The following is a 14,335-nucleotide window of genomic DNA, read 5'->3' as shown; positions in this document are numbered from 1 at the left end:
TCGGACGGAAATGTGCAGCAGCAAATCTTTCTAGAATCCTGTAGCAGTCTCCTGCTAGCTCACGCTAGGTAGCTTCACTCGAGTTAGTCTGGGATAAAAACCGAGCCAGCCGCTGCGGTGATCACATATACACGTTTTTGAATAGTGCAGCGTACTTGCGTTTATACGCCTCTTTGATTGAGGATTCTGGTCGGCACCGTTAAAGCCCAATAACTTAGCCGAGTCATACTCTGAGCTAACGTTGTTTGCTGGCATAATGTCCAGGATAGACTACAGCGTGTGGGACCACATTGAGGTGTCAGACGATGAAGATGACACCCACCCAAACATCGACACACCCAGCCTCTTCAGATGGAGACACCAGGTACACATTTAAGGCAGCATTACTTAAAGATATTCATGTTTAGGCTTGTATGCTCATTGTATTGTTTCCTGTGCCCACAATGCTGCTGTATGCACTTAGAAATATTCCAGTAGGTGATTTTACACATCTGTGAAAGCATGTGATAAACCATAGCTAATGACTACGGCTCTATAAATACTGATGATGGCAGTGATTCATACACTGGTGGACATGAAATGTTTGTGCATGTATAATGTTGTAGTATTTGTCTCTCAGGCACGTGTGGAGCGAATGGAAGACTTCAAGCAAAGAGGTGAAGACATGAACAAAACGCTGCGTGACTGCCGGCGTAAAGTGGCCGAGGCGCAGAAGAAAGTCCAAGAGCTGAGCATCTCTAAAACAGACGATGCGAAAGCAGAGCTGAGCAAAGCCCAGGCCGAGGAGAAGAAACTGAAAAAAGAGGAGCGGGAGTGGGAGAAGAAGGTGGAAGACCACAACCGGGAAGAGAAGAAGATGCCTTGGAACGTCGACACGCTCAGCAAGGATGGTTTCAGCAAGGTAAGGCAGAGAGAGGGGCCTGATAGAAAAATGAAGCCTGTCTTTGTGTGCCTGTAGTTTTTCTTTAGTAGTGTGACGTTGACTTGCTTATTGGAAAAACATTAGAGGTAGGCTGATAAATTGGAAAAGTTGGTATATCTGACAATGTTGGCAATATTGCAAATTGTTCGGTATTTGTGTATATGCTGGTGTGTAAGTATTAAAATGCCACACGGTGTCTCCATCACATAGTCAGTTAATGTAAAAATCAACTGTCTTATGGTCACAATTAAAAGTTATCTAAGTGATGTGGGTCAATATTGTTTGAAGGTGTTATGTGTATTTTAAAAAAACAACTATTATAAATATAGTTATTCCCATAGTGTATAGTAGACATACCTAACAAACAAAGCATGACTTGCACTCTGTTTTAATAGTACGAATGTGGCTCAAAGAATAGCACTGGCATTATTTCATCTTTTTATCACCATCCCATTATCTAAAGAGAACAAAACCAATAATGGAATTACTTGTTACCAGGATAACTTCAGTCTAGGCTGAACCTCATACATAGAGCTTTTTGACCCCTTGAAAGTTTGTATGTAATTGATGGAATTAGCAGTGGGTCACATATAAACACACACAGGCTAATTAAGTTGAAACGTAACCCAAAATTGTTTGTCCAGATTTGAATATGAAGTTGCTTTAACTCTGTGACTTAATAATGTCCATAACTTTTGATGTTAATTGTGATTTTCTGACACATTAGTTAATCTTTACACCCCTTTCAGGCTATGTCTGATACGACATGCTCTCTCAAGGAATCAGAGAAGCAGTATGTAATGATTTATTATCCGGCCTCCACAGAGCATTGTTAATGTCACCACTGACACTGCTGAGGAAACTGAAGAAGAGAAGGAGAAAAAGCATAAAACCTTTGTGGAGAAAAATGAGAAGCAGATCAAACATTTCGGTAAGCGTAACTGACTGACTGTTCTCCATTGTTATTAACTGCATGTTACAGGGTGTTGGCGTTTAAAAGTAGCGATTGTCCTTCATTGCTGTCTATACTGCAGGCATGTTGCGACGTTGGGATGACAGCCAAAAGTACCTCTCTGACAACCCTCATCTAGTATGTGAAGAGACTGCCAACTACCTGGTCATCATGTGCATTGACCTTGAGGTCGAGGAGGTAAAAACAACAAAAGACAATGCACTTATCAACGTTTTGTTCTCAGAGCATTCACATTCCAGATATTGTATTTAAAGATTAAAATATACTGAAGTTAGTTTAAGGGGTGATAACTCGTAAATCCTCCTCATTTGCCACACCTTGCTTTCTTTTAAGTATGTACATTGTTATTAAAGTGTTTGCTTTTTTTTTTTTTTTGTAGAAACACGCATTGATGGAGCAAGTGGCTCATCAGACCATCGTCATGCAGTTCATTCTAGAGTTGGCGAAAAGCCTCAAGGTGGACCCCCGCGGTTGCTTTCGGCAATTCTTTGCCAAGATTAAGGTGAATAAATGTGTTGGATGCTACAAAATGTACTTTTTGACCAAAAGGCTCCAGTAACCATTGAGGACACTGAGAAACTTTCTTTTTTTTTTTCAATTTTCACACAATGAAATGACAACATATACCCATACCTTGCTGTTGTTCCTTTGTATTTATTGTTGTGTGACCATGATGGTGGAAGACTGTAGCTCTAGACCACCGGTCTCCGTGATTATTCATTTTCTTTTGAGAGAACATAACTGCCATTATTTCTCTATTCACCTCTGTTTTCTAATTGTGCCCCCTCTCATTCACTCGCTAGCTATCAAACTCTATGACCTCATCTCCCCCAGTAGTTTCTGAATTATTGGAAAGTGCTACCTCTGGAGCAGGGACTTCTTGAATTCCTCAAAAGATTCTTTTGTTGAAAAACACCTGTTCATAAAATATTAAAATAAATCAAATTTAAAATGCATTTGTATGACGATCAACTCACCGGATCACGTGTTCTTTCATAGACAGCAGATCAGCAGTACCAGGACGCTTTCAATGATGAGCTGGAGTCGTTTAAGGAGCGGGTTCGGGGCAGGGCGAAGATCCGCATAGAAAAGGCGATGAAGGAATATGAGGAAGAGGAGCGACAAAAGCGCTTGGGACCTGGGGGTCTAGATCCCGTTGAAGTGTATGAGACCCTGCCAGCCGTAAGTTCTTCTGTTTTTAGGCACTCACCTTTTATCTTCTCCTGTTAGTTTAAAATTGCTCATAAAACATGCTCTGATTTGCAGGAGATGCAGAAATGCTTTGATGAGAAGGACATCCAAATGCTGCAAGAGGTTATTAGCAAAATGGACCCAACGGTAGGTTTCTTTGTTGAAGTCTACAGTTTTCTTTTCAGAATCAGATTTCAGTTATGTATGCTATCTTTCAGTTAATACATTCTTTTTTACACAATTTAGGAGGCAAAGGCTCACATGAAGAAGTGCATAGACTCAGGGCTCTGGGTCCCCAACTCCAAGACAGACGATGGTGATGAAAAAGAGGAAGATGCTACCTATGAGGAGGTGAAACAGGAGCAGCAAGAACCTAAGAAGGAATGACCAACATTGATCCTGTGATTTGTTGTTTCTGCAAATGTATTTACCCACTGCATTGCAACTCCACTATGTGTATGACTAGATTGCCAATCAAGGAACAATGAAAATACTTCTCTAAAATATTTAGCTGACTAAAGGGATTTGCTTACACCTATCTGCACAAGTATGTTGCATCAGTAACTTCTGCTTGGAAAACAAACTCTCGCTTGTCCTTAGGTCTTTTATTTGTTTGGACATCACTAAAGTCGTATTCGTACATTTATTTGTATGTATGTCAGTTTGTGTATGCTTAATTTGTGCTGATGTATAATTGAAAACATTCTATACATTTTCAGGTTGTGCATATAATTGATTTTTCTTTCCTTTTTTTTTTTGTCTTTTCCAAATTTAAGATTTTTGTTTGACTTTTTAGGGCCTGAGCAGCAAATGAATTAAGATGGATATTTCCCCCCAAAAGTGACATTTTCTACAAACTTGCTTAACTAAAGTTCGAATTGTATCCAACTACTCAAGACCAGGGGTTGTGCTTATGTCCAAAAACTCAGTGTGTGTGTGTGACATGTTATTCAAATCATGAAGTTAGAGGTCAAAAATGTGTCATAAGAGAGAAAATGATAATCAGAAAATGGTGGTATGATGGTAATCACCATTTTTTAATAAGCATATGGTATTTACAAGTGACATTTGCTCTAAGTAGGTGTGGTTGAATAGATCTTTCAGTCAGTGTTTCAGTACTTCCCTGTATACATAAAAAATTTCAAAACTACAAACATTAAACACAAAAAGCTGAATTTGCCCCGAGGACCACTCATAATCATGCTTCTTACGGCCCAAGCACATAAATGGACGTATGGAGTCTTATGGGTGGACCCCCCACTTGTTCCCACTGTTGCCTATCTAGAATTCAAATGGATAAATGTCCAAGAGTAATTGCTCACATGGTCACAGTGCCAATGCTAGATATGTGTGGTTTCATTCTATACTTTCACTTTCTATGCTTTTATTTTGAAGGCGAGAGTGTTTGTCATCTGACAAACTGACTGACTTAGTAAAAAATAAAGAGTAATTAGGTAAAACTGTGTAAACAAAGGCGTTAAAGAGTGCTCAGAGTATACTGCCAGAGGCTATTGCGGGGGAAAAAATGTTTTTCCTCCAAGCTTTTGTGTGAAATTACTGTTATGATGAAGGACTGCAGACGCCTGATCATAACATCAGGACTACCTTACATTGCAAACAAAGCAAATGATGAAGGACAGCTTGGCGTTAATTTAATCAAGACAGAAGGCAGGCCAGACAAAACACCGTTAAAGTTTGAAATGACTGTTGATGTGGGAGTGAGACTTCTGAATGCACAATACAATATCGGACAGCAGCTGGCATCAAACGACGTACCGTCATGAAGAAAATGAAAAGTGATTACACAAATTAAATATTTTCACTGGATAATAAGGTTAACTTAATCAAAATATGACATTCAACATCTTTGCAACCACATTTTATGAAACAATTAACCAATCAGTCTTTATTTGTATAGCACTTTTCATACAAAACATTTAACACAAAGTGCTTCACACAATAACACCCACTGCCCACTGCCCACCCCTCCACCTCATTATAAAAAAAGCACAATCCAAACTGAGGAAGTAGATGATTTATTATGCATGATACTCAAGTAAAAAATATCAATGCCAACATCTAAAAATACTCTCTTACAAGTAGAAGTCCTGCTGTCACAATTATATGTGCTCAAAAGTAAAGGTACTCATTATGCAGAATGTATAATTTTCACTCCTTTTAATAATGTTTATAACATTTTTATGAATTTATCAAATATGTCATATAATAATAATAATCTGCAGAGGAACTAGGAACTATAAATTATTGAAGTATAAAATAGAATCCGGTGGAAGTGTTTTATATTACATTAATAGGTGTTTGTGAATTTCAGAATAAATAGTGGTAAACTCCTTATGTTAGAGGTAAGTACATAATTTTTCCTTGTTCATAAATAATAATATTAAGAGAGAGATGAGAATAAAAACAAATCCCCCCCTATGTTTTTCATTATTTGTTGCACACGTATCTGTAGTCACATTGCAAAGACAAAGGGACACAAGGGCAATTAACTACAACTGTGTTCTTCATACAATATTCATCACTTTCATTATCGACACACCGTGACGTTCACTTTTGAAACGTCAGCCCGTGTGTACGTGCCAGCGCCGGTCTGGTGGGGAGTGACCGTGCTGGTTTCGGGAAGAGGTCTGTCGACACTTCATGAGAAGCCACGAACGTAGGCGAAGGGGAAATACGCTCGTAATGAAGCCGATCTGTCAGCTCGTCTCTGCGTTTTAGGTTTTAATGTAACATCCTGAAAAGCTCGTCGTGAAATGGTAAGATAAGCACCAGTCATAGGCGGTCATAGAAAGTATTTCTTTGATAATGTTTTTGTGTTTCCTTGGCATGGCATCCGACACAATGTGATATGCGAACCCATGTTTTCAGGCCACTCGGTGACGCAGTGTGTTATATACACGTATAGTATATATATTATAGACCTGTTGTCGTGCTATAAACTATTTTATACTGCGAACAATAAATTGGGATTATTGTGTAATCCCAGGAAGGCCTTTTGTAAAATACATTTCTTTACCTAATGTCATATTTTTAAGTTAGTTCAACATGTGCTTTGTCATTTGTTAACCCGGCAACTTTGTTCACTTGAATAATCATCGTGTAAAATGAGAAATACCGAACATGTTGTTGCAGAAAAGCGCAGGATGTCGTTTTAAAACTGCTCTTACGTTTGTGTTTACGTAGGCCTTGATGCGTATCCCTGCGTGATATCATCCAATGCAACAGCTGAATAAACAGCCATGTACTGTGGTTTACATTGATATGCTTTTATTTGTACAGTATATGATTAATATGTGTTTGTTTGTGTGTTTGTGTGTGAGTTTTCTAGAGATTTGGCTGTTCCCACCATGTCTAGAAGTGGGTTGTCAACACATTCAAGGCCAGGGTTATTTCCAGGCATGTGTGAGCCTCCTCAGGGTCAGGGCACCCATGTTTACCTCTTCTGGACAAAGGATGGAGAGAGATATTTGTCTCACACGTGTGGAGAAATCACAGCAGAGGACCTGTGCATCTTGGCCGCAGAGGCCGTAGGTGAGAGTGATGACCTAACTCACAAAGACCGGCATTAAAGTAGTTTGTATGTGGCTTCTTGTGGTATTTTAGCCTCCTGGTGGCATGCGTGTAACCTCAGTGTTTGTCCCCCAGGGATAACTCCTCTATGCCATGTGTTGTTTGCTCTGTACAATCCACAATCACACTGTTGGTACAGCCCAAACCACATTTTCAGTCCAGAGGACAACTCCTGCCTTGTGCTTCACTACTGTATGAGGTTAGTCTATGACACTGTATTAGCAAGACAAGCAAGGCAAGACACACTGAGCATATTCACATTAGTTGTCTGGTGTCCTTGTTCCTAGGTATTACTTTCGGAATTGGCATGGACTGAATGAAAAAGAGCCAAATGTATCCCGCTATGCTCTCAGATCTGGGACAGATCAGGGGGGTTCTCCGCTGCTTGAAATCACAGCCTTAGAGTACTTATTCTCCCAGGTTCGTGTTTATGTTTTTGGTTTTCTGTGTATTAATTGAATGGACATTTATTTTTGTTCTGCTCACAATAGCAAAGTACGTAACCTGTTTGCTTCTTGTCTCTCCAAAAAGGCCAAATATGAATTTGTGAACGAAGTAGTGCAGATGGAAGACGTTCAGTCAGAGGAGGAACTAAGCCGCTTCAAAAATGAGAGCTTGGGGATGGCTGTGCTTCACCTCTCACACCAGGCAATGCAAACAGGCAGCACCTTACAAGATGTTGCCAAAAAAGTCAGGTAATTACTTCTTAACGAGTTAGAACAGCGAGTACAGTAGACGTAGATGTTTATTAGTCTCACTATAATTAGGTTGTTTGTTGTATGCTGTACTATTTTCTACTACTGTGACACTCCAGTTTCTCCATCTTCTTCTAATCTAATTGAATCACTGTAATCCACTGTAATTTTTCCTTTTTTCAGCTTCTTGCGCTGCATTCCAAGGTCTTTCGCCAAACACATATCTAAAGACAACTTCCTGACAAAAATCAGGATCCGGCGGGTATTTTCGGACTTTGTGCAGACCTTCCAGCAGCACACTGTCGATAAAGGGCGGCTAGGCACCCACGAGATCATGTATAAGTACATCTCTACTCTCGAACACTTGGCACCAGGTTTTGGGATAGAGTCCTTCGCTGTATCCAACCTGGAACTGAGAGACGACGGGGATGGAAGTAGCTCCTACTCCAACATGACTCATGCGCAGGGTGTCTCGAAAGATACCTTCAGAGCTCCCACCACACATGAAATAATGGTGACTGGGACCAAGGGGATTCAGTGGAGGGAGGTGTCCAGTCAAAAGGTTTGTCAAAATATAATTTCAAGATTCTGATGTTCTTATTCTGTGGCTTGATGTGTATTCAGACTTCGATCTCTTCACCCAGGCGCAGGCAAACACTTACTTCAGGAATGACCCTCTGAACTACATGAGGAAAACAAAACAACAGTCCAGCCAACTCAGTGCAAACACTCCCAATAAATGGACCTTCTTCTGTGATTTCCCTGATATAATTCACATAGGCATCACTGGAGCTAATGTGTGCATTAGCACTCAGGACAATCACTGCATGGTGAGAGTACTTGTTTATCCTTTTATGTAAAAGCTGCAGTGCATTAATTTGATTGGTAAATCTGCCTGTGCTACATTAGTCCAATTGATATACTGCACATTACTCACTCTATTGATCAGATTGTCCAGTCTTTAAAGTGTCTGATATATATATACTGCATATATCCTCTAATTCTATACGTTTTTGACTATATAAGAGCTTTGGGTTTTGGTATGCTTCAGGCATTTTATTATGTTTTGAATCTGTATGGTTCTGTAGGTGGGAGCTCTGATTGTAAGCTAGTGGTGCTTCTGTGTGTGTATGTAGGAGGTTCAGATGAACTCCAGCCAGGAGGCTCGTTCCTTTATCTCCCTCCTAGATGGATACTACCGGTTGACTGCAGACGCCCACCACTATCTTTGTCATGAGGTGGCTCCCCCAAGGGTAGTGCAGAGTGAAGCAAATGGACTGCATGGACCTATGCAGTGAGTTTTCGCCTCTTACACATGCACATACAGACACAAGAAAGCTATAAAGAAAGACAGTATGTTGTATCACAACTCTGGTGTGTTTCCAGTGATGATTTTGTGCTAATGAAGCTGAAAAAAGAGGCAGCAGAGGAGGGAGCTTTCCTCGTACGTTGGAGTGCTCTCGACTATCACCGCATCATCCTGGCTGTCCTGAACAAAAACGAGGTAAGTCAACACCCACGCTCCACTCTGGAAATTATTGCAGTGTGGTGATGTTGAAGATTTTCAGCTACTGTGCTTATATGTACTTGTGGCTCATAGAATGGATCGACGCCAAGCCACAAGCAGTTTCGTATTCAGCACAAGGGTTCGAAGTTCTGTCTGGAAGGCTGGGATCGAGAATTCTCCAGTATGAAGGAACTCACAAACAGCCTCAAGACCTTTGTACTCAAGTCTGGCTCAGACAGCTTTACTGTAAAAAAGTGCTGTTATCCAAGACAAGCAGGTGTGTATTTATTGGACTTTTTAACTGTAGACTTATTTTGCTACTTTATATCAAAATACTCCCATGCATTTAGAAGATATTCTGTGTTGTGGTATATTTAGATCTTTACATAGGTTTGTTTTGTGTGTCTGATGTAGAGCTATCCAACCTTCTGATAATGAGGGAAGGTGCCAAACACCGTGCTCAAACTGACAACGTACTCCTGAACATGACCCAGCTACGCTTCCACCAGATCAAGGACAGAGAGATCAAACAGGTGATGAGATCTACCACCTCCATATGACCATTTGTTTCACCTGACAAGCTCTGCATTCTCTGCTCTGTGACTGACTAGTCTGTGTTGTGTTTATGAGCAGGGACAGCATTTAGGTCGAGGGACCAGAACTAACATCTACTCAGGACGTCTGCTGGTGCGTGGTGGAGACAGTGATGAAGATGACGAGTTCAACAACAACAACTTTGCTGACCGCAAAGGGATCCAAGTGGTTCTCAAGATTCTAGACCAAAGCCACAAAGACATTGCTCTAGTAAGCCTTGTGATGTTTGCATTAATGGTAACCTACAGTTATAATGGTACTTTACTCTTTCATTATTTCTCCCTTGTGTCTTTCTTAGGCATTTTTTGAAACTGCAAGTTTCATGAGCCAGGTATCCCACAGCCACCTGGTGTTTGTACATGGTGTGTCAGTCAAAGGATCTGAAAGTAAGAGAAAAACTGTTTACGTTTTGTCTTATACTGTTAGTTGTGTGACTTCCTGGTTTGCTACTTCCCCATTGAGCTTGTGATAGTCAAATGTGTGATATAAATACTAAGTGAACCATGAAACAAATGCAAAACCACACCTACTCTGTTCTATTTCAAAGATGCTACCTGTCTACATTTTGGCTTTTGGCTATACCAATGATCGGACCGATTTGTTTCTTCCTTTACAGACATCATGGTAGAAGAATTTGTGGAGTTTGGGCCTCTGGATGTTTTCCTTCGCAAAGAAAAGGCATCAGTGACTCCTCAGTGGAAATTCATTGTTGCGAAACAACTTGCCAGTGCCCTCAATTATCTTGTGAGTTCAAACACTGTGTTTTGTGTGTCACAGATTATAAATCAATACACTTCACCTAAATGACAGCACGTCTAAGTGGCCAATAAACTTAATCGATATCGAAGTGTTGTACAACTTTATCTTCATTCACCAGATAGTCTTACACTTCACACTTATCTGCTGTGGGCCAATGGATAAAATAGTATGATATTTTTTAATGCATTTGTGTTAAATTTATTTTAACAGCTCAAAAAGTTCATATCTCTACGATTTTTTATCACTCTAGGAGACCAAACGGCTGGTTCATGGAAATGTCTGCGCCAAGAACATTCTGGTGGCGAGACGTGGCCTGGACCATACTATTACTCCATTCGTCAAGCTGAGTGACCCAGGAATTTCCCTGAGCGTCCTTTCACGGGAAGGTCAGTACCAGCAACTTAGTTCTCTTAGTTAAGTTCACTACAAGAAAGTCTCCCAACTCAGTCAGCTTCAAATGTTCTGTATTTTGTGTACTCTTCTGCCTTATTTTAATCAGATTTAGGAAACAGGAAACCTAAACTAGACCATTTCTATTTCCTGTCGTTTTATCTCACAATGTGTAATTTAAGACTGTCCAAAATGAAGTCTGTGAGCAGCTGCTCACATAGGAAACTAACATTGCAGATGCTTTAGTATGTATTTTTCTAATGTAGAACGTCAGTTTCTATTAAATTCTAGCAATAATATGTAACAATTGTTCAGTTTTCTTAAACTTTGAACCATATTAAACTAAATTTTGCTGTTCTATGGTTTAACCAGAGCAGCCAGAGACTGAGATGACCTTAGCATGTAACTTTTGTAATTTGAAATATCGCTATTCTAAACTGCAGAGCGCCTTGAGCGTATCCCATGGATTGCCCCTGAGTGTGTTGACAGCGGCACATCCATCGGCAATGCTTCTGATCAATGGAGCTTTGGCGCCACACTGCTTGAAATCTTCAACAACGGCAATCTTCCCATGAGCGGCTGCACGTTGTCTGAGGTAATCCCTCTGATTTTTTGCGGTAGCCACAAGCTATACCTGCCTATTTTATCATTTTGACTTCTGATTCTAACACCGCAACATTTGCCCCCAAACAGAAAGAGCACTTTTATAAGCAAAAGGGCCGTCTAGCAGAACCATCCTCCCAGGAACTGGCCAGCCTTATCAGCATGTGTTTGACCTACGAGCCTGTGGAGAGGCCTTCGTTCCACATTGTGCTCAGAAAGCTCAAGGAAATCATGCTCAAAAGTAAGTTTTTGCTTGCTCACCCCGGTTTTGTTTTGTTTTTTAACCTATCTTTGTGCCTTTAATAATGTGTCCTGCACACAGATCCTGATATATCCCCAAGTGAAACTCTCTACAAGGACCCTAGCATGTACCATAAACGCTACCTGAAAAAGATGCGGGACTTAGGAGAGGTGAGTTCTAATACCACATCACCAGTAGTTTTCTTTTTCCTGTATGTTATAGAGTAATGCACTGCTCATTGTTCTGTCTCCAGGGTCACTTTGGAAAGGTGACTCTCTACTTGTATGATCCGAACAATGATGGAACTGGAGAGCAAGTAGCAGTGAAGGCTTTGAAACAAGAGAATGGTCATGTGGAGAGCTGGATGAAGGAGATTGAAATCCTCAAATCCCTTGATCACATCAACATTGTAAAGTACAAAGGCTGCTGTACTGAACTGGGTGGGTCCCCATCTGTCATCTGTTTGCTTAAATCTTTTAAGTTTATTAAAATAAATATACAGAATATAATGTTTGCATGTGCAAATGAGTGCTTGCTCAATACATTTTGAGCTTGCAGTGCTCAGTGGATGATTCAGGGGATTGATTTTGATCCCTGCAGTTCCTCTGTAAATATTGAAAATCTATTCAAAGTGCAACACTTGTGTCAATATTTTGAGATTTCAACACAGAGCATGCTGAGCACCTTAGCACTTTAACACCAGGACAGGCAGCATCTAATTCTTGCCTTTGAAATGTGATGGGAATAGGAGGATAAAAACACTGTTGCATTGTCCTTTGACAGGAGGACAAGTGGTGCAACTAATAATGGAGTACCTGCCACTGGGGAGTCTGCGAGAGTACCTTCCCAAACGTAAACTGGGTGTGCCGCAGTGCCTTATGTTTGCTCAGCAGATCTGTCAGGTGAGTTTAACGGGTTTTGTAGTTGGGTTCTAAGTGTGTTCTGCAAACCGCAGACATGTCTTGTTATGTTATATATGAAACACACACTTGAAATTCCTTCAGGTAGATAGTCTATCACACAGCCATCATTTCATTTTGCAGTTTGCAGTTATTTAATCATAAATGTATTATAATACTGGACAAACTGTTGTTCTCTTTTAAAGGGTATGGAGTACTTGCACTCAAAGCGATACATCCACCGAGACCTAGCTGCCCGTAATGTCTTGGTGGAAAATGACAATTTGGTAAAGATTGGAGACTTTGGCCTGACGAAATACATCCCTGAAGGCGATATCTACTATCGTGTCCGTGAGCATGGGGACAGTCCAGTGTACTGGTGAGTTCATGTCGGACTTGTTAGAATAGCAGTGTTATTCTGTGCTTTGTTCCATGACTTTTGCCACTAAACTCTGTTTTTTATATTGCATAGGTATGCCATTGAGTGCCTGAAGGAGAGTAAATTTTCCTTTTCCTCTGACATTTGGTCTTTTGGCGTCACCTTATATGAGATCCTGACCCGCTGTGACCATCGCCAAAGCCCTCCAATAGTATGTCATTACTGGCCTCAAGCATATATTCTCATGCAAAACAAAATAAATGTTGAATAGCTGTGTTAAATGCACAATGCACTCTATTGTGTTTTTTGTAGAGGTTCTGTGACATGATAGAAGCATCAGTCCCTGGAGGACCCTCTGGACAGATGACAGTGGTGGTCCTCATAAAACTGTTGGAGAGAAATCTGCGATTGCCTTGTCCCAAAGACTGCCCAAATGAGGTAACATTACATGCCCATTAAACAAATTTGACATTTTGTGTGCATTATGAGTAGCCTGATATTTTTGTAATTACTCTTTTAACCAACAGGTGAAGATAATAATGGAGCAGTGTTGGGCTGCAGAGCCTGCACAACGGCCATTATTCAGATCCCTCATCGAGAGGTTTGAGGCTATTCGCCGAACGTACGACTGGCAGTCTAATATAAACTTTTCCTTGGCTCAGATTTGCTGATCAGAACTCTCAAGATCTGCTTGTCTACATGCCATGACGGCAACAGTATATCACAGGGTAGCCAGTGATATATCCCCTGCTGTGCAATGCCTGCTGCCTCCATTTCCATATATGCCTTTATACTAGGTTTCTTTTTGATAAAAGTACATTGCTATCTTCTCATATGTGAAATTAACACAATGATAAAGTCAGCCAGTGTTTCTTTTTCTTGGCTGAAGAGTTGGAACATCATTAGGAAAGGTGATGCCTTAGGCATCAGCAACTGTCAGCATTTGTCTTTCAAATAGGTTATGGGTTTGCATATATCACAGTAAGTATTAAGAATTTATGTACGGCTGGGAGTTCACTATGTTTCCATTGATGTTTAATTTTTGTACATTTTTGAATGTATGTTAATTTTGCCTTTAATTTTGTATAAACCAAAAGGAAAAATACAAAATATAATAAACCATTTACACATCCCTTTCACTGAAAACGTAAATAGATTGATGCATGTGTAATCAAAGAAATGTATAAAAATGTTTGTTACAAATTTACAAATCTATGTATGTATGTTCTTATTAAAACAATTTAACATCTACTCCTCCACATCTAAGGCTATGGTTAGAAAAATATACAATTAAATATGTAATCAGAGCCTTCTAATCTCAGCCTGAAAATGCATTTTCTACAATTGTAAATAAAATGTCAATCAGGGTTTTGCGATTCTTCAGTTTTGTTTTGTTTTCAAAAACTTCAAAAGGCTGGGCTGCTTTTGGCCTCAATATCTCAGATGTTTTATGAATACCTATAATAATGTAAAACACACTAACCAGAAGACGTTAAGACCAGGGAAAAAGATTATCCAGGAACAATGTGGAAGTAGCACATATTTAAAGAAAGAAACCAATACCAATAAAACATGTGACTGCATAAACATG

General features: G+C 40.0%; 2 protein-coding genes across 3 annotated transcripts; both read left to right on the top strand.

Annotated features, from left to right (window-relative positions):
• The first annotated feature begins 256 nt into the window (after positions 1-256).
• On the top strand, positions 257-3,977 carry LOC104918675 (cell division cycle 37, HSP90 cochaperone). The gene is made up of 8 exons (XM_010730497.3): positions 257-364; positions 620-901; positions 1,748-1,853; positions 1,957-2,072; positions 2,275-2,397; positions 2,895-3,077; positions 3,162-3,233; positions 3,333-3,977. Exons 1-8 carry the CDS (start codon positions 257-259, stop codon positions 3,471-3,473), a joined length of 1,131 nt encoding a protein of 376 aa, XP_010728799.2. The 3' UTR covers positions 3,474-3,977.
• Positions 3,978-5,706: 1,729 nt separating this feature from the next.
• Positions 5,707-14,111, top strand: tyk2 (tyrosine kinase 2). Of its 2 annotated transcripts, none has more exons than XM_019275336.2 (24): positions 5,707-5,863; positions 6,428-6,638; positions 6,753-6,876; positions 6,965-7,097; positions 7,209-7,372; positions 7,556-7,934; positions 8,017-8,202; positions 8,509-8,666; positions 8,759-8,876; positions 8,973-9,156; positions 9,294-9,412; positions 9,513-9,683; positions 9,772-9,859; positions 10,090-10,217; positions 10,483-10,618; positions 11,066-11,217; positions 11,316-11,466; positions 11,548-11,636; positions 11,720-11,906; positions 12,250-12,368; positions 12,572-12,744; positions 12,838-12,955; positions 13,057-13,182; positions 13,272-14,111. In XM_019275336.2, the coding sequence occupies exons 1-24, from the start codon at positions 5,861-5,863 to the stop codon at positions 13,413-13,415; spliced, it is 3,561 nt and encodes a 1,186-aa protein (XP_019130881.1). In that variant the 5' UTR covers positions 5,707-5,860; the 3' UTR covers positions 13,416-14,111. The 2 variants fall into 2 exon arrangements, with proteins under 2 accessions (XP_019130881.1, XP_019130882.1); XM_019275337.2 differs by having other exon boundaries at positions 5,711-5,863; positions 6,436-6,638; positions 13,272-13,415.
• Positions 14,112-14,335: the final 224 nt, after the last annotated feature.

Source organism: Larimichthys crocea, chromosome XII, assembly GCF_000972845.2.
Source record: "Larimichthys crocea isolate SSNF chromosome XII, L_crocea_2.0, whole genome shotgun sequence".
NCBI lineage: Eukaryota > Metazoa > Chordata > Actinopteri > Sciaenidae > Larimichthys > Larimichthys crocea.
This window is presented reverse-complemented; position numbering and strand designations above follow the sequence as displayed.

What these genes read in the sequence shown, in the direction of transcription:
- LOC104918675 (XM_010730497.3), top strand. Translation starts at nt 257, where the DNA reads ATGTCCAGGATAGACTACAGCGTGTGGGACCACATTGAGGTGTCAGAC. An exon ending in AATTCTTTGCCAAGATTAAG is followed by an intron (nt 2,398 to 2,894) that starts GTGAATAAATGT and finishes GTTCTTTCATAG; the next exon opens with ACAGCAGATCAGCAGTACCA. An exon ending in TGTATGAGACCCTGCCAGCC is followed by an intron (nt 3,078 to 3,161) that starts GTAAGTTCTTCT and finishes TCTGATTTGCAG; the next exon opens with GAGATGCAGAAATGCTTTGA.
- tyk2 (XM_019275336.2), top strand. An exon ending in CCAGTGCCCTCAATTATCTT is followed by an intron (nt 10,218 to 10,482) that starts GTGAGTTCAAAC and finishes TTATCACTCTAG; the next exon opens with GAGACCAAACGGCTGGTTCA. An exon ending in CCAAAGACTGCCCAAATGAG is followed by an intron (nt 13,183 to 13,271) that starts GTAACATTACAT and finishes TTTAACCAACAG; the next exon opens with GTGAAGATAATAATGGAGCA.